The following is a 23,809-nucleotide window of genomic DNA, read 5'->3' as shown; positions in this document are numbered from 1 at the left end:
TATAAAATGGTGATTTTAGAATTCACTATGCAGCTTAGCATAACCAGTCTAGTCCAATTGACAGGTACAGAGAGAAGGATTATGCCTCAAAGAAGAACTCGGATGTTTAAGCTGATGCTGCCATTGCTCAAACTCTCCACGGAGCTGCCCCGCCAGCCGCGCTGAACATGCAGCCTTCCTGACGCTCATGTGGCCGCAGCCAAACAGCTCAGTTTATCGTCGGTGTCATGGTTGACGTGTACAGGGACCCTGTGACATGTGAGGGAACTAAGGTTCGGAGAAGCTAAACGCTGCTTGAGGTTCACACTCCTGAGCAATACCTGGTACTTGGGTTACGTCTCTCTGGGTTACACTTTCTGGGATGGACGTACTTTGATTCTTTTAATCATAGAAAGAAATACTAGGATACCTGTACAATGAACAATTCTGTCGAAGACTTTTAAATGCCCTGAGTTGATTCCCTGGTGAATGCAATGTCAAACCAGATTTAAGTATTAGGCTGAGTAGCTTTCCTCTGCACCTAAAGGCAGACAACTTCAAGTGTCTGAAATGGAGCTCTGATCTGACATTGCCCCCTATTGGGAGGGGGTAGACTGAGGTGGCCCGAGCAGCCTGGAGGTGAGTGAGAAAGGTTAATTAGCTCAGTATGACAGCAGCTGTCATTTACAGAGGGCTGCACGTGTCAGCCTCAGCTCTGTGAGCTTTGCTGGACTAACAATCTAATCCCATAAACTCTGGGGAAAGTGCTGTTAACCTTACAGGAACAATCTTTCCCAAGATGTGAGACACGGGACAAACCATCTGGGTACCTGAACAAAAAGATTCTAGAGGAATTCACATTTTTGTTCACGCTTCATAACTGCAAACATACAGACCTCGTGAGGAATGATCTTTGGCATCCTTGCCCTGGAACAACAATCCTGCACTTACCTCCATAGCCATTAAGAAGAAACAGATCCAACAGGGGGCACTCGTGTTCAGCTCCACCAAGACTTAGTAGCGAACCCAGTTTCAGCTCCGCCTCTCAGGGAGTGGGGTTTTAGGCCCATCAGTCTGGCATTTCCTGGTCAGCACTAGTGAGGCCAGCTGCCTGATGCGACCCCTGCCTTTCCCCACGGAGGCTGGCCTTGCTTGCAATGACCCATCCTCTTCGCCTTCCGTCCACCGGCAAAGACTCCCAGAGCTCCCTTCTGTTTGCTGATGGGATACTGTCAACTCAGAATCCCTCAGTAATGCCAGTTGGGTTTTTTAATTTACTAGGTTGAATCCTGAGGCTTTAAAATCGCTAAACTACGAAGGCCCTGGCCAGATAATTCAGTTAAAGTAGGGGTGTTGAACTCAATCAGAGAAGGGGCCAAAATCTAAAATCCAGCCTAAATCGCGGGCCGAATGGTTTACTGAACAGTCAAACTGTCATTGTGATTGACACGTGAGTTAAAGCATCGTCCTGATAGGCCAGGGTTCAATCCCTGGTCAGGACACACGGAGGAATCGCCCAGTGAATGCATAAATAAGCAGAACAACAAACCAACATTTCTCTCTCAAAACCAGTATATAAAGTTTTTTAAAAGTCGCTAACATCTGATATGAGGAAGAGAAATTCTGCCCACACACCCTCAGCACCTCCACATTGCTAAGCTCAGCGAACAGCCCGTGCGTGTCTCCCTTGCCCTGGCAGTGAGGCTGGCCAGTCCGGCTCCTGCCACCAACCCTGGCTTTGCTGCCGCCCTCCTGGCCCCTGGCTCTGTCTGCTGACCACCCTCTCTACCCGACTTCAAATAGCGGTTCTCTGGGTCTTCATTCTGTTCTCAACTCTCTCCAGGCCCCTGGCGGTGTCAGCCCTTCCCCCTGGCTCCAACTACCCAAACCCCCCAAATGTATCTCACCCACACGGCTACTGCTAGCCACACCTGTGTGTCTCAGGCATGGCGCACACCTCTGCCTGGTTATGTCACAGGCAAGGTCAATATGTCCACACCCCAGCTCAGATCTAGTGCTGATCCCGTCGCTCTGAATGGCCTCACCTTCCTATCACCATCCTCTCCACGGGCCCCTCATCCCTGCTCAGCCCCACGGCCCCTCTCCTGTCCTCGCTCCAGCCTGTCCCCAGTTCTGCTGCCACCACCCAGCCTCCGCTTTCGGAATGAAGTTCAAACCCTTCCCACAGCAGCAGCCGGTGTGACCTGGCCCTCAGCCACCTCTGCGGCCTCACTCGGTGCTCAGTTCTCGTTCACTGTGCAAGGCTCTACTCAGCTTCTCACAAAGGGCCATTTTCTTCCCGAGTCCGGGCTTCAGCGCCTGCTCCCAGCCCCGTCCTTCCGCCTGAACAGCCCTGTCACCCAGGCTCAGCTGAGGCCCTCCTCAGGGCTGCCTCTCCAGCCCGTCCGCCGGCTCCCCCTCCTGTGCCCGCTCCCCCCACGTCTGTCACAGAGGAAACACCTGCGCGGGCACCATCCCCGCAGGCCCTGCCGCTGAGTCCGGGTTCCAGGCCTCCAGGTCTCCAGGCCCCATCACAATAGGAGTTCCATCCCCGGGGGGGAGGGGGGAGCTGATGGTGGGGCCCTCCGGGGCCTGAGAGCCTGGGTGCCTCTGCCGGCTTCTGGCTGCCTGGCTGGCCGGTTGGTTGGCTGGTTGGCTGGCTGGTTGGTTAGTTGGCTTGCTGGCTGGCTGGTTTTCTTTGCAGAGTAAAAGCTAGTAGAGGCCTGGTAAGCGGAGGTGAGGAGGGCTGAGTTTAAAGAGGGGGTGAGGGTGGGGCAATTACAACAGCGCGGGCCGCACAGAGAGGAGTAGGGGTGCGGGGAGGGGGTCCTGGAGGGCCAAGAATCTGCCCGTGGAGGGCCAGGCGGAGGGCTCCCCAGGGCAGGGCGGCCACATGGGGCGCGCAGGCCTCCCCGGGCTCTGGGGTGAGGGGGCTCCTGATGGCGGGGTTCTGCCCAGGGGGCCCCGGGCCCCGCTAGGACATGACCACAATCACTGGGAGTCAGCTGCCCTTCCTCCTGGCCCCCGGGCCTTGCCCCCCCAGGTCCTGGCCGGGCTCCGGGACAGGCCTGGGCGGTCCTGATGGCGAAGGCGGGAGCCCAGGCGCGTCTGTCACCCCCCTGTCCTTGTTTCTGCGCCTGCGAGCGGGGTGCCTGGGCCTGGCTCTCAGAGCGGGGTTCCCCAGTGTCCTGCCAGCTGTAGCAGCCCCTAACTTCTCCAAAAAGCACCTTCTCTGCCTCCCTGCCCCCTCCATCCCCCACTGAGTCCGAATCTGCCCCGTAGGCCCAGCAACCTGTCTGCCAGGGCCCAGCTGATGGCAGTGCTGCACGGGGAGGCTGGGAACGGTGGGCAGGCAGATGAAATGAAATGATGGCGCAGAGAGGTGGTGGACAGCAGGCGTCCAACCCACAGCGGCTGCGGTCACTGTGATTCCAGGAGCGGAGCGCCTTAGGTAGTTGCCAGAAATAGGAAGGTAAGCACTTCTTGTCTTTCCTTTTCTTCTAAGCAGGTTTTTATTTTCTTACCTAAAAAAATAAAATAAATATATGCCCAGAGCCTCTCCAACAAAAAGCAGGCATGCAACCTTAGCGGGTTCCCCTAGGATCCCCACCTGCTAACGAAAGGAAGAGCCTCCAGACAGGATGCCCAGGCCCATGCCTCTCCCCCTTAGACGTGTATCTCTGTGCCTTTGAAATCATCTGGGAAGTGATTTTTAAAATATATTTTTTGGTTTTTTTAAATATATTTTTATTGATTCCAGAGAGGGAGGGAGAGGGAGAGAGAGAGAGAAACATCCATGATGAGAGAGAATCACTGATCAGCTGCCTCCTGCATGCCTCCTATTAGGGATCGAGCCCACAATCTAGGCATGTGCTCTGACTAGAATCGAACTGTGATCTCCTGGTTCATAGATTGATACTCGGCCACTGAGACACACGGCCAGCAGTATCATAATAACTTTGTACAGTGACAGGTTACTAGTCATGTCATGGTGATCACATCCTATGGTAGATCAACGTAGAATCACTATGGTGTTTATATAATATTGTGTGTTAACTATATAATATTGTGTGTTAACTATACTTTAACTTTTAGAAATGTGTTCTAAAAGATTGAAAATGTAATGGTTAACCATGAGACTGTTACCAGGTGGGCCTGGGGCCAGGGTGGGGCCACTTCATGCCAGCAGGTGGTGTATGGGTTCCTGGCGCACGTAGGAAGGATTTCACAGGCGCAGGTGATTTCGAGGGCACAGAGAGACACGTCTAAGGGAGAGAGGCATGGGCCTGGGCATCCTGTCTGGAGGCTCTTCCTTTCTTTAGCAGGTGGGAATTCCAGGGGAACCCCAGGGGAGGGTCTTAACAGAATACCCGTTAGCTTCCCAGGTGTGTCCCTCACTATCTGACTCCTCAAAGGGAGAGTGCCGAGGGGTCAGGGTTATTTTCCGGTTACTTTTCTTTTCAAAGACCATCAGTCAAGAGGGACCAGGATCAAGGCCCGTCTGCCCCGGGACAGTCTGGAACGTGTCAACCACTGACCCTCAGTGTCCTTGGCTTGGGGAGAGAAAACCTTAGGATTCATTCGCTGGCTGGAAATAGCTGAAATTGTTTGGCCTTGTTTAATAATTTTTCACCATTTCCTTTATTGCACTTGCCAAGGGATTGTCCTCGCTTCTTCTTATCCCACCTCAAAACAATGAGCCCAATAAGGATGAAAGGGGCTGGTGTCTTTCTGGAGCAATCAGCTTTATCTTATTGCTTGTTGTTGTTGTTGTTGTTTTCCCTTTGGTTTATTACAGAAAACTTCCCCAAAGGAAACGCTAGGATTCATTCGCTATGATACGTTTGCCCAAGAAAGGATTGCCGAGGTTTGACCAAATCCAGGATGAGGAAACCTACCTAGAGAACCTGGCGGTCCAGAGGAACGCCTCTGCTTTCTTTGAGAAGTACGACCGGAGTGAGATGCAGGAGCTGCTCACCACCACGCTGGTGAGCTGGCTGTCGGGCAAGGAGGACGTCCACCTCCAGATGGACTCGCCGGCCGGCATCATGAGCCAGATGAACAACGTGGGCTTCAACACCACCATCCTGCTCATGCCCGTGGACCCCACGGCCCTGCTGGACTACAGGGAGGTCCACCAGATCATCCGCGAGCTGTCCGTGGGCATCTACTGCCTGAACCAGATCCCCGGCATCAGCTTGGAGGCCAACTACGACCAAAGCTCCACCTGCCAGCTGCCCCCGGCCTACTTTGACACCAGAATCGGGCAGATCCTGATCTGCGTGGACTACATGCTGAAGGCCCTGTGGCACGGGATCTACATGCCCAAGGAGAAGCGGACGCGCTTCTCCGAGCTGTGGCGCACCATCCTGGACATCGACCCGGAGGGCAAGCCGCAGACCAGCAAGGACATCTTCGCCGAGTTCAGCTCAGCGGGTGAGAGAACTGAGCGCGTTTGATAAATGGCGGGAGACTCGAAGTGCAGCGTCAGTAATGGGCGTGAGCCACCGGAGCGTCGGTGATTTACGGCGTTCGGTTTCCTGGGCATTCGTTCTGGGCATTCATTCAGTATAGTAAACGCCTCCCTCCCAATGGCCACAGTTCTCTCAACGCCCGTGTATAAACCAGAGATGCCACAGAAAACTTCCCCAAAGGAAACGCTAGGATTCATTCGCTCAGTGTGATTATTGGATCTTTTAAACAAAAGATGGGGAGCGGGCGGGGAGATGTGTGACACTGTGTCCAGTGGCTTTCATGAGTCAAATATACACTGTGGTTCTAAGCAGCTTTTTCAAGCCTCGATTAAGGGTAACGTTATAAATGGCAATAGTCTATCTTTGCTTTATTTTTTAATTACAGTTTACATTCAGTATTATTTTGTGTTAGTTTAAGGCAGTGGTCGGCAAACTCCTTAGTCCACAGAGCCAAACATCAACAGGACAACGATTGAAATTTCTTTGGAGAGCCACATTTTTTAAACTTAAACTTCTTCTAATGCCACTTCTTCAAAATAGACTCTCCCAGGCTGTGGTGTTTTGTGGGAGAGACACTCTCAAGGGGCCAAAGAGCCGCAGTTTGCCGACCTTGGAGCTAGGAGGTTCAATTCCTAGTCAGGGCACAAGCCTGGGCTGTAGGCTTGATCCTCAGTATGGAGTGTGCTGGAGGCAACTTATCAATAATTCTCTGTCATCATTGATGTTTCTATTTATCTCCCCTCTTCCTTCCTTCCTTTCTCTGAGATCAATAATATATATATAATTTATTTTATTTTATTTTATTTTATTTTATTTTAAATAAAGAGAATGGAAATCTGTTGTTTTTAATTCTCCACCTGTCCATCTTTCTTTACCCTTCTCAGTTACCCATCGCACTGCCTGCTTTCTACTGTACCAGTTCTGACTGGCATTTCACGACCCCTCCCTGTCAGGTCAGGACTTTGATAATGGATGTGTTTGACCTGTGTCTCTCTCCCTGGGAAGGCATGATCGACATCACGAACGACCCCGACTTCAGCGGGATCTACGACGAGGACATGAACGAGGACCCGACGTACACGCCCAACGCGCCGGAGGAGACGGCGGTGTTCATGAAGTACGCCGAGCACACGCTGCTGAAGCTGACCTTCAGCACGCTGCAGGTGCAGCAGTGCGAGAACGTGTTCGTGTTCGACACGGCCTACTGGCTCACCAACGCCATCCGGTGCACCCAGGACTGCCTGGACATCTGCACCTACCAGCGGCTGCAGCAGCGGCTGCTCCTCCAGCAGAAGGTGATCCAGAAGCACTTCGAGAAGAAGAGGGAGATCCGGAGAGGCCTCGGGTACCTGAAGCTGATCTGCTTCCTCACCCCGTTCCTCCTGAGCCTGAAGAAGAAGATGAAGGTGCCCTACCTGAGCAGCCTGCTGCCGCCCTTCTCCGGTGAGCACACGCACACCACGTGCTACACAGAGACACACGGCGACTTCCTGTTTACACTGAGCTGTGTTTTATTTTATCTATTTATTTATTTATTCTAAAATATATTTTATTGATTTTATTGAGAGGAAAGGAGAGCGATAGAGAGCTAGAAACATCGATGAGAGAGGAACACCAATCAGCTGCCTCCTGCACACCCCCCACCGGGGATGTGCCCGCAACCAAGGCACATGCCCTTGACGGGAATCGAACCTGGGACCTTTCAGTCCGCAGGCCGAGGCTCTTTCCACTGAGCCACACCGGTTCAGTGGAGCTGTGTTTTAGTATGTGAGCCCCGCATGTAACCTGGCTGTGGCCTGTTAGGAAGCAAAAAAGATCTATCATCTCCAAAGTGATTGCCAAAGTAATTAAATATCCTTGGTCTTTGTGCACAGTACTAGGTATATATGCACACCAATTGTAAGACTCAAAGCGAGTTCTGAGAAATTGGGAAATACGCCACGTCTATGATGGGACCGCACTGAGGATATATCCCATCTCACCCAGATTGCTCTAGAAAGCCAGTCATGTCCGTTCACCATCCCTGTCACGCCCTGGCTGGTTTGGCGCAGGGTGTAGAGCGTCGGCCTGCAGACAGAAGGGTCCCGGGTTCCGTTCCGATCAAAGGCATGCACCTTGGTTTCAGGCTTCTGGTCCTGGTCGGGCGTGTGGGAGGCAATCAATTGATGTGTCTCTCTCACATCGAAGTTTCTCTCTGTCTCTCCCTCTTCCTTCCACTCCCTCTAAAAATCAATGGAACAAATATCCTCAGATGAAGGCTAAAAACAAAAAACAAAAATCTGTCATGCTTTTCACGAAAGTTTAGAAATTGATTCTGAATTAACGTGGAGTACTGAAGGATCATGGATGGTCTGACATTTCAGAAAAAGAGATGAAAACATTTTATTTTTTTAATATATTCTTATTGATTTCAGAAAGGAAGGGAGAGGGAGAGAGAGATAGAAACACTGATGAGAGAGAATCCCCTACACTGGGGATTGAGCCCGAGACCCGGGCTGTGCCCTGACCGGGAATCAAACGGTGACCTCCTGGTTCATAGGTCAGAAACACATTCTGAAACGTTACTAAGTGGCTCTGTAGTTAGCACAGAGACCGGTGGATGAGAGAGAGAGCCGAAATAGGAGCACGCTCCCATGGAATCCGACAGGAATGAAGAGCAAGCTAGCCCCCCACCCAGTGAAAACACAATTCAGGTCTTTTCCTCGGTACCCGAGTCCCTGGGCTTTCTATTCTGGTGGAAACGTTTCAGTAGAAACTTGCAAATCACTCAGTGACAATGTGTGTCACCAGCCTTTGAATGGCGATGATGATCGTGTCTGTGAACTGTGTGAGATGGGTTCATGGCGGCACTTGTCCGGGGCCGGGGTGAGGGCCATAGTGAGGGGCTGAGGCAGTATGCAGAGGGTATGTGTGGCGCGCCAGTACAGCCCAGGGTTCAGCGAGCCTGAGGGAGGGCTGGTGAAGGACGAAGAAAAGACAGACAAAGAGAATAAGCTGGGTCTAGCTTATCCTTATGTGCCTGGCTGAGGCCACAGAACAGATCCAGACTGCAAAGCTGGTGCTTTATTTATAATCAGGGGCAAACAAGGTAATTTACAATGTTGTTGTAAGTTTCACTTGTTTTGGCAGCACTTGCTGCCCCTCCCACAGCCCACTAGCTACCCAGGAAGGATCCAGGGAGCAGTCACAAGATCAAGCTTAATGATGCTTAGAGGACTGTGCCCTCCAAGCTGGGACTTGTTTGTGACTTTGTCAGCAGATCAGGCCAAGGCTTACCTTTATAACCGCTTCCTACAGGTGTGGCTCTGTCTGCGATGTCCTGTCACTCAGCTGCATAGCAGCACCTGGCTCAGAGGGCATGCTCACGGCTCACCCCAGGCGGTGAGAGCAGGCTCCTCTCCCATCTTTAGGTTTTCTGTGCGTCCCTTTTACACTTCCCAAATGACATGATGTGCTTTCTGTGGATGAAAACATAGTCTGCTAACAGTCTGTTAACAGACTAATCCTTACTGCGATTTTAGAAAATTATTTTTTTTAAACAAATGTTTTAGGTGCGGTTTTATTACTTTCCAGAGAAGTGGGCTGGTTATTTTTGTCGTGTAAGAGACACTTATTTCTAGTTCCGGTAAGTTTTTGTTTACTTACCCAGGGATTCTCTAAGGCACCAGGCTTCAAATCTTTGCTGACAATTGGAGGTTAGAGTTTAGTGTTGAGCTCACACATAGAAGTCAGTAAGTGGAATAATGTTTGTCCTTTTGGAATGTCTGTATAATGAAACTACAGAAAACGCCCCAACACGTATGACATACATATATTTTAATGTTTGAAATATACACCGAGAGCATAAATAATCGCGTAGAATCTCGTTGCCAAGTTTTTCACTTCGTGTGGATTTTTCACTTTGTTTACGTATATGGGAATCTTAGATTTTTCGAAAGATGGTTGTTTACCTGCCCTTTCCCACTTGGTAACCCGAGTTTGTTTTCCTTTTTGAGATGACAAGGTCAAGACCGAGCGAGAATTGCCTCCGTTTATGTACGGGCCGGACTTTAAATGCCGGAACTTCCAGTACACAAAGCACCAGCACTTCCACGTCCACGGAGGGATTGAGTTTGATATCACCACGCCCGCCATCGAGGACGCTCTGAAGGTGTTCCAGGTGCGGACGACGGTTATTCCTGAGGTGGTTTGGCTCCCTCGTCCTGTTCTCCGCCCAGAACGTCTCTGCGGGAGCGGGCACTCGCCGCTCTCGGAACGATCTTCCCCTCCCTCCTTTTCCCACACAGCGTGGGGCACGTATGAATAAGCGCAGACGGGGCCTAAGGAAGCATGCTGCATGTGAGAGGTGGAATGGGCAGGAAGCTAAGTACCGCTGTCAGCCTCACAGACGGTCAGCCTCCCACGGGCAGTCTTGGCCCCAGGACACTTACCCAAACAGTGGGGCCGGGAGCCCGGCCACTCACTGCGTGTCCTGCTTCCCTCCAAGATCCGTGTGGGAGCAGAGCCTCCAGGGCCTCACAGACCACTTGTGGCCCATGCACCTCCGAGTGGCGACCGCTGCTCTCAAGTTTGGGAATAATAATTCTTCATCTGGAATGTAGTATAAATACTATAAAAATATATTTTATTGATTTGTTACAGAGAGAATGGGAGAGGGATAGAGAGTTAGACACATCGATGAGAGAGAATCATCAATCAGCTGCATCCTGCACACCCCCTACTGAGGATGTGCCCGCAACCAAAATACATGCCCTTGACCGGAATCGAACCTGGGACCCTTCAGTCCACAGGCCAACGCTCTATCCACTGAGCCAAATTGGTCAGGGCAGTATTATACATTTCTGTTGTCATTTCTTGTGTCTCTTCTCTTACATTTTTCCCCTCATTCCCAAAGTAGGGACCTGGTACATATATAATAGTTATTATGAGGGGTATTTTTTTTATTGCCATTTGCATGTATAAAATTTCATCTGAAAGACATCACAGTCGTTTAGATTTTTTCAAAGATATTTTTTACTAACCTAACTTATATTGTAGGACAATCTGGAAAAAATACAGGAGTGTGCCGCTAGCAGGTCTGTGGAAGATTCCGGATACAAAGAATTTTACTCCATACCCGTCATGGAACTTAACGGGAAGAGGTAAGGACTCAGCAGCCAGCAGCCAGCTGTGGGAAGTTAGCGGAAGGCAGGCCCGTGCGGAATTCCAAGGCTGACCGACCGCCTGTGCTGGGCCTCAGCTCAGCAGCGCCCCCTGCAGGACACGCAGGCTCAGCACAGTATCTCGTGCTGGGTCTCCCCACGCTCGGGGAGCATCTGGCCAGCCCTTAGAGCTGGGCCTCTGTGAAGCTCCTCACATCCTCCTCAGCACTGACGTGGAGGCCTCCTGAGCGGGTTCAGAGCCCCCGCCCCTCGCTTCCAGGGAGGGAGGCGGCCCCAGGGAGGGGTGGCACTCCCCAAGCCGGGGCCCAGGCGGCCCCCACGGGAATGGGGTGGCAGCGGGAGAAAGGTCGGCAAACTCATCAGTCCACAGAGCCAAATACCAACAGCACAGCGACTGAAACTCCTTCTGAGAGCCACATTTTTAAACCTAAACTTCTTCCAACGCCACTTCTTCAGCGAAGACTCGCCCAGGCCGTGGCGTTTTGTGGAAGAGCCACCCTCCAGGGGCCAGAGAGCCGCCTGTGGCTCGCGAGCCGCGGTTTGCCGACCACGGCACTGAGGGAAGAGCCAGCGGGACTCTCCCCAGGCTGCGAGGGCCCGGGCTGTGTCTGCTCTGTCTCAGGGCCTGAGGGGGGGGTTTCCCTGTCCCTGCTACAGGGAGCACACCGCCGTTCCAGGGTACACGCAAGGCGGGTTCTTTTTAAAAATATATTCTTACTGGTTTCCGAGAGGAAGGGAGAGGGAGGGAGAAAAACACCAGTGATGAGAGAGAGAGTCATGGATCGGCTGCCTCCTGCACGCCTCACACTCCCCAGCCTTGTCTAACCGGGACCTCCTGGCTCATAGGTAGACGCTCCACCACTGAGCCAGCCCGGCCGGGCTCCAGGCAGACCCTGGAGAAAGCCCGCGGAGGCACACTTAGGTTGGAAGGGCTCACGCACACATTGGTAAAGGGAGGGGAGCACGTGCTTCGAAGGCAAGCCAGAGTTCCCTCCGCCGGAGTGTGAGCTTCCAGCGATGCTCAGCGGTGGCCCAGGCACTGCCGGGAGCACAGAGCCCATCAGAACAGCCAGCGTGGAGGAGATGCTCCTTATAGAAAGACCTGATCACTAGCCGTCAATAACCATGTTATTGAAGTACTTACCAAGTACACTTTAAGCTACAGTTTTGCCTTTAATGGTTATGAAATGTAAAGGTTTGGTGGCATATAAAAAAGTAGCCAATCAGCCGAAACCGATTTGGCTCAGTGGCTAGAGCGTCGGCCTGCGGACCAAAGGGTTCCGGGTTCGATTCCGGTCAAGGGCACGTACCTTGGTTGCAGGCACATCTCCAGTAGGGGGTGTGCAGGAGGCAGCTGGTCGATGTTTCTCTCATCAATGTTTCTAACTCTATAACTCTCTCCCTTCCTCTCTGTAAAAAAATCAATTAAAAATATATATTTTTTTTAAATAGTAGCAAATCGAAGTCAGGAAAACTTGCCTTTCTAACCCTTTTCCAACAGCTACTACGTGATCTGTTTCGAACTGGAGACGTTCTACCAGCAGCTGTACAAGACGCAGTGGTGGGGAGCCATCAACGAGATCATGAACAACCTGCGGCCCAAGCGGCTCCCACTGACGGACACCCAGCTGCACGAACAGTTTAAGAAGAAGTTTGGCTTCAAGAAAGCGATGAAGTGCAAGGTGTGTGGGTACGACCACATAGCCTCGTGCAGGAAGTTATGTGTCACAGCCGAGTGTCTGCTCAAATGTTACCTCAGGGTTAAACAGAGGTCACGTGACGTTCCCGTACGGAATGAGGATTCCACGTGTTACCCCCCGGAAAGCCCCGGGTTGTACACTTCCGGCAAGACTACCACGCAGCCTGTTCACAGACTGGATTGTGATTAATATTAATAACTCCGAGATCGCGGGAGACTCAGACCTGCCTCGCCCTGAGACCCATCCATGCACCTCCTGATGACTGATCATTCGGTCATTATGGCATTATGGCCATTGGCCTTTTATAATATAGACTAGAGGCCTGGTGCATGAAATTTGTGTACGGGATGGGGCGGGTGTCCCTCAGCCCAGCCTGCAACCTCTCCAATCTGGGACCCCCTGGGGGATGTTCGACTGCCGGACATCCCTCTCAAAATCCAGGACTGCTGGCTTCTAACCACTTCCCTGCCAGCCTGACTGGCACTAACTGCTCCCCTGCTGGCCTGATCGCTCCCATCTGCCCTCCCCTGCCAGCCCAATGGCCCCCAAACGCCCTCCCCTGCTGGCCATCTTGTGGCGGTGTGAGGGCATCGCACGAGGATGTGAGAGCCGCCTAGGCTGGATGGCTAATATTTATTAAGTGCTAATTTTGTATGCCAGGCACTATTATAAATCCTTTCGACAAACTCTTTCAAGGTGCCAGTCATCTGGTCACCACTCCTGTTTTACAAATGGGAAAGGTGAGGTGCAGCCAGCTAGGGAGTGTCCCATCGCTCACACCTGGTGGAGCCTGCTCCCCCTGGGAACTGAACCCCAAGGTGCAAACCGGGACCCTGCACCTGCTTCAGCAGGGCGTCTCAGCTGGTGCCTCAGCTGGGGAGCTCACCACTTCCAAAGAATGCCCGGGCACTCACCAAGTGTTTCTTTGTTTTACTGTCTATACATTAATAATAATAATAATAATAGCCTGTTAGTCCAACTTTAAACTATTAAGTAGTTGGAATGTCTCAAAGAAAAGTGTGACAGTCTGGCTGGTGTGCCTCCGTGGTTGAGTGCCAACCTAGGAACCAGGAGGTTGGGGTTTGATTTCCGGTCAGGGCACAGGCGCGGGTGGTGGCCTCCATCCCAGTGTGGAGTGTGCAGGAGGCAGCCGGTCCGTGATTCTCTCCTCATGGGCGTTTCTGTCTCTCTCCCTCTCCTTTCCTCTCTGAAGTTAATTTAAAAATATTTTTTAAAAGTGTGACATTTTTACCTCTTCATTTTAAGACCTAGAGAAACTGAATTTCCTTCCTTCCTTCCTTCCTTCCTTCCTTCCTTCCTTCCTTCCTTCCTTCCTTCCTTCGTTTCTTTCTTTTTTAGGATTCATCATGTTTATTGTTCTAAGGCTTCTGTAGCTGTAGATAGCTGTAGATTTTGAGTTTTGATATTATCCTAATGTAAATATCTTCTACATTAGAATGATATTCTTAAATCAGAGAAGGAACCCAATGATCTCCCTTTGCTTTTAAAGTATTTCAGAAAGGTATTTGTCCACCATATTTTGCTTTTCTCTAAAGAAGAAGGGCCTGCAACCTCTCCCTAAAAAAAGGGGGGGGGGGATAGGGGGTAAACCTTATTCCCAAAAATAAGGCTTCGTGTTCTCGCTGTCTCTCTGGGAGCTCTAGCAGCGGGTCACTGCCAGGGAGCCTCCCCACAGGGTCCTGGTGGGGCTTCGCTGGCGCTGAGCACAGGGAGGTGGGTGTTAGCTGGTGCTGAGCGCAGGGAGGTGGGTGTTAGCAGGAGCTGAGCGCAGGGAGGGGAGGTGTTAGCTGGTGCTGAGCGCAGGGAGGTGGGTGTTAGCTGGCGCTGAGCACAGGGAGGTGGGTGTTAGCTGGTGCTGAGCGCAGGGAGGTGGGTGTTAGCTGGTGCTGAGCGCAGGGAGGTGGGTGTTAGCTGGTGCTGAGCGCAGGGAGGTGGGTGTTAGCTGGTGCTGAGCGCGGGGAGGTGGGTGTTAGCTGGCGCTGATCACAGGGAGGTGGGTGTTAGCTGGTGCTGAGCGCAGGGAGGGGAGGGCACTGAACGCAGGGAGGGGAGGTGTTAGCTGGTGCTGAGCACAGGGAGGTGGGTGTTAGCTGGTGCTGAGCGCAGGGAGGTGGGTGTTAGCTGGTGCTGAGCACAGGGAGGTGGGTGTTAGCTGGTGCTGAGCGCAGGGAGGTGGGTGTTAGCAGGAGCTGAGCGCAGGGAGGTGGGTGTTAGCTGGTGCTGAGCGCAGGGAGGTGGGTGTTAGCTGGTGCTGAGCGCAGGGAGGTGGGTGTTAGCTGGTGCTGAGCGCAGGGAGGTGGGTGTTAGCTGGCGCTGAGCGCGGGGAGGTGGGTGTTAGCTGGCGCTGAGCACAGGGAGGTGGGTGTTAGCAGGAGCTGAGCGCAGGGAGGTGGGTGTTAGCAGGAGCTGAGCACAGGGCGGTGGGTGTTAGCTGGTGCTGAGCGCGGGGAGGTGGGTGTTAGCAGGAGCTGAGCGCAGGGAGGTGGGTGTTAGCTGGTGCTGAGCGCAGGGAGGTGGGTGTTAGCTGGTGCTGAGCGCGGGGAGGTGGGTGTTAGCTGGTGCTGAGCACAGGGAGGGGAGGGCACTGAACGCAGGGAGGGGAGGTGTTAGCTGGTGCTGAGCACAGGGAGGTGGGTGTTAGCTGGCGCTGAGCGCAGGGAGGTGGGTGTTAGCTGGTGCTGAGCACAGGGAGGTGGGTGTTAGCTGGTGCTGAGCGCGGGGAGGTGGGTGTTAGCTGGTGCTGCCCGGCCTCCCTCACTGGCTCGGCCTCTCGGGCTGTCCGCAGAGCATCCCGTTCGGCATGAAGTCCGCGGTGGAGAAAGGCCTGTCCGCCGTCTTCCACACGTTCAGTCGCAAGACCTCCAGCTCCACCATCAACGTGTTCGACGAGGCGGGCTACGCCATCTTCCACCACGCCGCCCTGCACAACCGCGTGCCCATCATCTGCCAGCTGTGCAAGGCCAACTTCAACGTCAACCAGCGGCGCTTCATCATGTTCAGCCAAGGTGCCCCGCCGCCACCCACCAGCGGGCTCTCCAACCCTTACTCAGCGCTCAGAGCGCGGCGGGCCCGCCAGCCTGGCGCAGGGCTTGGCATCGGCCTAGGAGCCAGGAGTCGGGGTTCGATTCCCGGTCAGGGCACAGGCCCGGGTTGCAAGTTCCATCCCTAGTCGGGGCGTGCAGGAAGCAGTCAATCCATGATTCTCTCTCATCATGGATGTTTTCTCTCTCCCTCCCTCTCTCTTGCTCTCACTCTCAAAATCAATAACACATTAAAAGAGAGAGAAAACGAGAGAGAGAGAGAATTCATGTGGCTTTTAGAGCAGACTACCAGGTGGTGTTGGTGCCCGAGTGGCATTTCTGGCCCGTTTCACTCGGGGGGTCCCTGGGGATGACATGCTGCCCTCTTCCTGTGCGATCGGTCTGCCCTGTCTCCCTCACTTGGATGTCAGCTCCACAAATGGGCGACAGTTTGGGTCGCTTGTTGGCCATGGTGCCCGGGGCCCAGCAGGCAGCCTGGCCTGGTGGGTGCTGGGAAATCCTTGCTGAGTGGATGCCTAGGTGTCGGCGGGCAGGGCGGTGTTTGAGCATCGCTGGCCTACAGACAGCGACTCACAGCGGGGTCAGAGGTCAGGGAGGGCACGGGGACCAGAGCAGAGCACCCGGTGCCTATGCAGGGCTCTCCACCGCCCACCCGAGCTTACGTCACATTTACAGCCCGCCCGGCCGCCGGCACGATGGCTTTTAGGGTCGTGACTCCTTGGAGGCTACTCCCGGGTAAACTCGGAAGAGTGATTTTCCCAGTTATCCGCATGTTCTTTGGAATATATCGAACCCAAGTGGAGAGGAGGGACGTGGACCCTGCAGGGAGGCCCTGGGCCGCTGAGGGGAGGTGGGGGGATGGAGGGGTTGGGGGGACACTGGGGGGACTGATGCATTGCTGCTGCCGAGGTTTCCATGTCAGCCAGCTCTGGGCCAGCTGTGTTCCTCCTGCACTCGCCACACGATACGTTCTGCTTTCAGCCTGTTGGCTAAGAGTTCTGTGCTCTCTCGCTCTAATCGAAATGCTTTGATGGTACAATGCCTCTATTACCGTATTTTTCGGACCATAAGACGCTCCGGACCATAAGACGCACCAGTTTTTAGAGAAGGGAAATGAAGAAAAAAAAGATTCTGAAACAAGTAGTGTCCTAAAATATTTTATGTGCATTAAAACCCAACATCACAGTCATAAACACATGTAATCAACCCTGTAAAGTAAACAGCAGCATTTAGAACCATTTTAGAGCCGGGCAAGCACACAGAGACCACACAGAGCCGGGCAAGTAAAAAAACTTTTTTTTTTAAAGTATATGTGTAGGCTATATTTGGATCATAAGACGCAGGGACTTTTTCCCCCCACTTCTGGGGGGGAAAAAGTGCGTCTTATGGTCCGAAAAATACGGTAATTAAAATATTCTGTCTTCATTTGGAAAAAGAGCTCCAATTCAGTCCCATTCAAATGCAACGGGTAGTTATTCTTCATAGATGTGCTGAATTTTAAGTCCTTCTGGTGTGAAGAAAAAATGCTGACGATGAGAGCCTCCCGTCCATCCCGCAGCTGTGTGAGTGTCCACTGGCTTGGGAGCGGTAGTTCTCTTTTTAAATGTATTTTTAATGATCTCAGAGAGGAAGGGAGAGGGAGAGAGCATCGATGGTGAGAGAGGACCATGGACCGGCTGCCTCCTGCACGCCCCATACTGGGGATCGAGCCCGCACCCGGGCCTGTGCCCTTGACGGGAATGGAGCCGGGACCTGGTTCCTAGGTCGATGCTCACCCACGGAGCCATGCCAGCCGGCTGGGTAGGCGCTGAAGTAGGTGGAGCAATGCTGCCCATGCCTCTGTACTGCTCAACACAAACTGCCTCCGCGGGAGGGGCAGCAGCTTGTCATGTGCCCACAGAATGGCCCGGCGCCTGGCCCACGGCTACCCCAGTCCCGTCCCCCCTCCCCCGGGTCCGAGCATCGTCTCTCTGTCCTCGTCCATACGCGTCCGTTTGCGCTAATTTAGGAAACTGCTCGATAGTAATCATCCCGTTCCTATGTGTGTTTCCTTTCCAAACAGAGTCAAAAACGGATGCAAGGAGAGAAAGAAACGGTAAGACAGACGTAGGATGCGTGGTGCCTTTTAGAACGTGACTGCATTTGTTAGAACTTGCCCGAGGCCCGTGGTCCCCACCGCGCTCCTCGCACGCGAATGTCACAGGGCGTGTCCGTGCCTGCTCTGGGATGTGCGCTCCCCCGGTCTGTGTTCACGCTCCCGGCGGTTTGGCTCAGCTGTGAAATGCGCAGTCACCTCTACGTGTTTTCACAGAATCAGACCCATAGCCCGCTCCATGGTGTTTACCGTGCGGCCCTCCAGTGACAGTGACCCTGAGTCAGGACACCGGGACACCCGAAGGAGGCCCCCCGGGAGAGCGGGGCCGGGGGGTGGAGGCGGACGGACAGGAGGGTGTGAGGCCGCAGAAGCCGAGGACAGGGCGTGAGTCAGAGAGGAAGATATGTCCGTTTTACCCCCAAGAGGTGAGACGGGAATTGACCAACACCCATGGGATGTGGGGTCAGGGAAGCCTTTTGAAGCAAATGGAAAATAAACGAGAAAGAGCTTGTTCTGTCACCAACACTATTGACCACATTGACCCAATTTTAACGCTTCCATATCCTCCACGATGCTTCTCCCTAACTTTACGGAAGTTCCGCTTTCGAAGGGCCTGGCAGCCCGGGTTAAACAAGGGAATGTAGACTCCCCCACAGCCACGCTCTCCGTGCCCATCGCAAAGCTGGTACCCACACGGCGAAGCTCTGTGGCTGGGCACCAGCACGGCCTGTTCCCAGGCTGTGGGCTCGGGCCCCGAAGGCGCTGCCCTTCCGTTTGCCCGTCCGCCCGCCCGTCCGCCCAGGCCCCACTGTCCGTTTGCCCGTCCGCCCAGGCCCCACTGTCCGCCCGCCCGTCCGCCCAGGCCCCACTGTCCGTTTGCCCGTCCGCCCAGGCCCCACTGTCCGTTTGCCCGTCCGCCCAGGCCCCACTGTCCGTTTGCCCGTCCGCCCAGGCCCCACTGTCCGTTTGCCCGTCCGCCCAGGCCCCACTGTCGGTTTGCCCGTCCGCCCAGGCCCCACTGTCCGTTTTCCCGTCCGCCCAGGCCCCACTGTCCGTTTGCCCGTCCGCCCAGGCCCCACTGTCCGTTTGCCCGTCCGCCCAGGCCCCACTGTCCGTTTGCCCGTCCGCCCAGGTCCCACGCCTCTGCACCTGGCCGCGCAGGCCTGCTCCCTGGAGTCCACCACCTGCCTCCTCGCCTTCAAAGCCGACCACACGCTCACCGAGAAGAGGGGCTGGATGCCCATCCACTTCGCCGCTTTCTACGACAACATCTGCATCATCATCATCCTCTGCCGGAAGGACCCCAGCCTGCTGGAGGCCGAGGCGACTGCTGAGTAAGTCACCGGGGCCCGCAGCCCGCGGCCCGGAAAGCGGGTGGCGGTCTAAGCCGGGCCTCCGCCACGGCCGCCGGCGAGCGTGACAGAAGGGGACGTGCTTCCCGTGTGCTCAGCCACCACCCTGGGTCTCCGGGTCTCAGGAACCAGTGCACGCCGCTGCTGCTCGCGGCCACGTCGGGGGCGCTGGACACCATCAAGTACCTGTTCTCGCTCGGGGCCAACTGGAGGAAGACGGACATCAAGGGCAACAACATCATCCACCTGTCCGTGCTCACCTTCCACACCGAGGTCCTCAAGCACATCATCGAGCTGCACCTCCCAGACCTCCCGGTGTGGAAGACGCTGGTGGGTGAGTACAGAGCACACAGGCCTTTACGGACAAACGGGAGGCAAGGTGCACGGAATCCGTGCGGGTGGGGTCCCCAGGCCTGGCCTCCCCGCCTCCCCCCTCCTCCTGCCCTCACTCCCTCAGCACCCTGCCCCCACCGCTGGTCGCCTGCTATGCTCTGCACCACCCCCTGGTGGTCAGCACACATCCTAGCAAATGATCAAATTCATGCTTTCCCTGTTGCATATTAGCCTTTTATATAGAGAGAGGTTCTATTATTCAAGTTAGTTGGTGATACTCTGAGATGCGGCAAATCAAATGCAGAAATGCATGCGTTGTACTTTAAATTTGTAAAAACCATGGAAGCCCTTCTGGTATGGCTCAGTGGAGAGAATGTCCTCCTGTAGACCAAACGGTCCTGGGTTTGTTTCCGGTCAAGGGCATGTGCCTTGGTTGCAGGCTCCTCCCTGGCCCCAGCCCTGGACAGGGCACGTGCAGGAGGCAACCAATCGATGTGTTTCTCTCACATCGATGTTTCTGTCTGTCTTTCCCTCTCTCTTCCACTCTCTCTAAAAATCAAGGGGAAAATATTTTTGGGTGAGGATTAAAATAAATAAATATATAAGTACATAAAATGCATGCAAACATAAAAATAAAAACCATGAAATAAAACATGTTAAGTTAAAACCACAAATAAAAATAGCAACAAACTATATTTTTGTGTGTGGAAGAGTAGTTTTATTTCTAATTAAAGATAAGTAACCCAAGTAGGCTACATTTTTACACAATTACATTTATTTTTTTTTAAATATATATTTTATTGATTTTTTTTACAGAGAGGAAGAGAGAGGGATAGAGAGTTAGAAACATCGAGGAGAGAGAATCATCAATCAGCTGCCTCTTGCACTCCCCTATTGGGGATATGCCCGCAACCAACTACATGCCCTTGACGGGAATCGAACCTGGGACCTTTCAGTCCAGAGGCCGATGCTCTATCCACTGAGCCAAACCGGTTTCGGCCAATTACATTTATTTTTATGTTCCAATTTTCTCCAAAAGCCCATCTATCTTCTTCTCCATCAATAAAGCAAATTAAAAAAGGAAAGGAAAGAGGGAGGAAATTGAAGTTTGAGTGGGAAAGATTCCCTCCAATTCATTCCTCATTCCTCATTTTAGAGACAGACACAGTAACATTTTCCCTTACCATGGGATACATGTTTTGTGATTTTTGTCCAAATCTATCCAGATCTTTGTACTCGATCTATCCAGAAACATTATGAAGGTGAGAGAGTTAGTAATCCAAATGAATGCACCCATCCAGTTTTACTCCTCCCCTCTAAATGTACATGGAGGTTAAATGAAAATAGCACCAGCAGCAGCAAACATGCAGAATCTAGAGGAAAGAGGAAAGGACGCAGCAGAAATAAAGTATTAGGGAAGCCGTAGGATGTAGCTGCTGGAGAAACCCAGCCAGGCCAGCAGCGGGAGCATGGAGCGCCCGGGCCCACACCCTGCCCTCCCAGGGCTCAGGACTGGGGTGCTGGTCAGCAGGGCCCCTCCCCCGGCCCCCCGGGGAGGACCCCACGCCGCCCAGCAGGGCCTGCTGCCCACGCGCAGGAGCTGGGAGCTGAGCCACGAGGAGAGCCATGGAGTGTCAAACGGGAATGGACACTGCGCCCACGCCAAGGGGGAGATGGGGACCCCTCAAAAGGTCCAAAGAAAGCTAAGCTGCAGGTGAAACAAAATAAGATTATTGCTCGGCCAGTGTGGCCAGGGGATCAGCATTGACCTATGAACCAGGAGGTCACGGTTCGATTCCCGGTCAGGGCGCAGGCCTGGGCTGTGGGATCCGCAGTGTGGGGCGTGCAGGAGGCAGCAGGTCCACGATTCTCTCTCATCGTTGATGTGTCCATCTCTCTCTCCCTCGAAGATCATGGGGTAGGTGATGTGTGGCACCTCACAGAAGGCCACACGCAGAAGGAATGTAACGGGTGTGATGGTGGTGACGGGGGAGATCCCGGTTCCTGGCTGCGCTTGGCCTCGACAGAAACAGAGTTCACCCATGCACTTCTTCTTCTTTTCTTTTTTTTTTTAATATATATATATATTTAAATTGATTTTGTACAGAGAGGAAGAGAGAAAGATAGAGAGTTAGAAACATCGATGAGAGTCATTGATCAGCTGCCTCTTGCACACCCCTACTGGGGATATGCCCACAACCAAGGTACATGCCCTTGACCGGAATCGAACCCGGGACCCTTCAGTCCATTGAGCCAAACCCGTTTCGGCAACCCATGCACTTCTTTCTGTAAAGCTCTGACTTGCGTTGTTCTGTGACTTCCGCCAGAGATGCTGCAGGGCGACAGCTACAAACGGAAGATGATGGCCGTCTTGTCCCTGGAGGTGGTCTGCTTGGCCAAGGAGGAGTACTGGCAGTGCATCCTGGATGCAGGTGAGGGAGGGTGTGAGCCGGCTGTGGCCTTCCCTGCTTCCTGCTCGCTCTGTTCCGCTCAGGGAGCCGCTCTGAGGTCTAGTGTTCATTTCCCATGGACTCTGCACAGGATCCAATGACGACACAGATCCCGTTTCTCTAAAATGTGCAAGTTTAACCGTGACCGTAAATTACCCTACTGCTACTCCTACTTACCGCTCTGGTTTAGACATTATCTGTAGCCCGTATTTACCGAGTTTGTTTTTTAAATTAAAAGTTGTCTCTGTGGGCCCTAAGCAGTTTGGCTCAGTGGAAAGAGCGTCAGCCTGCAGACTGAAGGGTCCCAGGTTCGATTCTGGTCTGGGGCATGTACCTCTGTTGTGGGCACATCCCCGGTAGGTGTGCAGGAGGCAGCTGATCGATGTTTCTCTCTCATTGATGTTTCTGACCCTCTATCCTTCTCCCTTCCACTCTGTAAAAAAGCAATAATATATATATATATATATATTTTTATTATTATTATTATTTTTTTTTTTAAGAAAAGGTTGTCTCCGTGGTCTTAGTTGCAGCCCTGGGATCGTAGGTTGCTCTGTGCTCAGAATGTAGGCTAATTGCTTGTCCTCCCTCAGCCTCGTTTCCTCACTCATAAACGGGTCCCACCTCCTGGGGTTGTTTGGAGAACAGCACTGTCCGATAGAACTTTCTGGATGTTCTGCCGGCACTGTCCAATTGTTGCAGAAGACACGAGAAAAAACAAGCAACGCTTAGAGAGATGGGAGTTCCACTGTATTATACCCCGCTGGGCTCGGAGGAAAACGTCTTTCCAATTCTGAGCAGCGCAAACAAGCAGAAGTTTCCTTTTTATGAAAGAGCCAGTCCTCTGAGTGCTTCGTGGTCATCTCACTGGAAGCCGGTGGGCTTGAAAACAACACAGTTCTATTCGATTAAAAAAGTACACCCGTATCTGGTCTCTGGCCTGCAAGGTCACACAGCTAAGTTTATCGTCCTCAGTATTCAAGCAGGCTAGAAAGCAAAGCTGCCTTTTCAGAACAAGGGGCTGTCTAAACGATGGCAGAGTTGACTGTACGGAATAAGGGACTCTGAGCAGCAGAGGATTTCAAACTGCAGTTTTAGAAACGGTTAGCTTCTCACACCGGTGGCCACCCTCAGCGAATGTGAACGCACAGGGGGCGCCCCACGAACATTTGCTGAAAGGGGGTGAAAGTTACGCTAGGGAGGCCCTTATCGTGCTCCTAGAACTGCGTGCCCACACCCCACGTGTAAAAGTGAAGCACAGACAAACAGGTCACAGGGAGGTCACATGTCAGGCAAATAAGTGAAGCCTCCTTGTTCCTATTGTGTTCTCCAGCATGTTGTGTTTGGGCTGTAATATGTTTTCTTTCTTTTTTCCCTTCTTTTAAATATATCTCTATTGATTTCAGAGAGGAAGGGAGAGGGAGCCAGAGACGGAAACATCAACCATGAGAGAGAATTAGGGTCGGCTGCCTCCTGCAGGCCCTACACTGGGGATCAAGCCCACAATCTGAGCCTGTGCCCGATGGGGAATCAAACCATGGCCTCCTGGTTCATAGGCCGGTGCTCAACCCCTGAGCACAGCGGCCCGGCTCACGTGCTGCTTCCTCTCACAGTGAACCGAGGCCCGGCTTCCCGTTCCGCCCCGTGAATCCTGAGCCCGTTCTGCGCAGTCAGGCTACGGTTGCTTTTGCCCGATCCCCCGCGTTAGTTTTGCTTTTCAGTGCTTGTCGCGTGAAAGGCCATACCTTGTCCCAGTGGAACGCCATACCCTGTCCCCGTGAAAGGCCATACCTTGTCCCAGTGGAACGCCATACCCTGTCCCCGTGAAAGGCCATACCTTGGTGCTCAGACACCTGCACAGACGCGGCCGCGCACACTGAATGCGACCAGCACCCACTCCCCCACACAGCAGCTCACAGAGTGGGTTCGTCCAGGATCCTCAGCCAAACTCAGTGCTTCACCGATGGCTGAGGGTTACCCATCTGAGATGTCTGTTCGTGTGCGTGGGAGGATTGAGTGTGTGAACAGTGAGAGCTCTCTGCACTGTAGACAAGGCAGAAAAGTGCAGGTATGTAGTTTTCATGTATGTGTCAGTATGTTACAGAGTTGTCTGCTAATTGTTTTCATGTCAATGTCCATTAACATTATTTATTTATTTACTCATTTAAAAATATGTTTTTATTGATCTCAGAAAGGAAGGAAGAG

General features: G+C 53.0%; 1 protein-coding gene across 1 annotated transcript in view; it reads left to right on the top strand.

Moving 5' to 3' along the window:
- Positions 1-4,781: 4,781 nt before the first annotated feature.
- Positions 4,782-23,809, top strand: part of ANKAR (ankyrin and armadillo repeat containing) — a 33,946-nt gene continuing 14,918 nt past the window's right edge. Inside the window, exons 1-9 of the mRNA XM_045576243.1 lie at positions 4,782-5,415; positions 6,459-6,896; positions 9,449-9,612; positions 10,491-10,594; positions 12,117-12,297; positions 15,122-15,341; positions 18,605-18,806; positions 18,950-19,158; positions 21,485-21,589. Coding sequence (XP_045432199.1) covers positions 4,815-5,415; positions 6,459-6,896; positions 9,449-9,612; positions 10,491-10,594; positions 12,117-12,297; positions 15,122-15,341; positions 18,605-18,806; positions 18,950-19,158; positions 21,485-21,589 — 2,224 coding nt within the window. The 5' untranslated portion in view covers positions 4,782-4,814. The remainder of the gene's footprint in view (positions 5,416-6,458; positions 6,897-9,448; positions 9,613-10,490; positions 10,595-12,116; positions 12,298-15,121; positions 15,342-18,604; positions 18,807-18,949; positions 19,159-21,484; positions 21,590-23,809) is intronic.

The sequence above is a fragment of the Pipistrellus kuhlii genome, unplaced genomic scaffold, assembly GCF_014108245.1.
Source record: "Pipistrellus kuhlii isolate mPipKuh1 unplaced genomic scaffold, mPipKuh1.p scaffold_m20_p_79, whole genome shotgun sequence".
NCBI classification, from domain to species: domain Eukaryota; kingdom Metazoa; phylum Chordata; class Mammalia; order Chiroptera; family Vespertilionidae; genus Pipistrellus; species Pipistrellus kuhlii.
The sequence above is the reverse complement of the archived record's forward strand: the minus strand, read 5'-3'. Positions and strand labels throughout refer to the sequence as shown.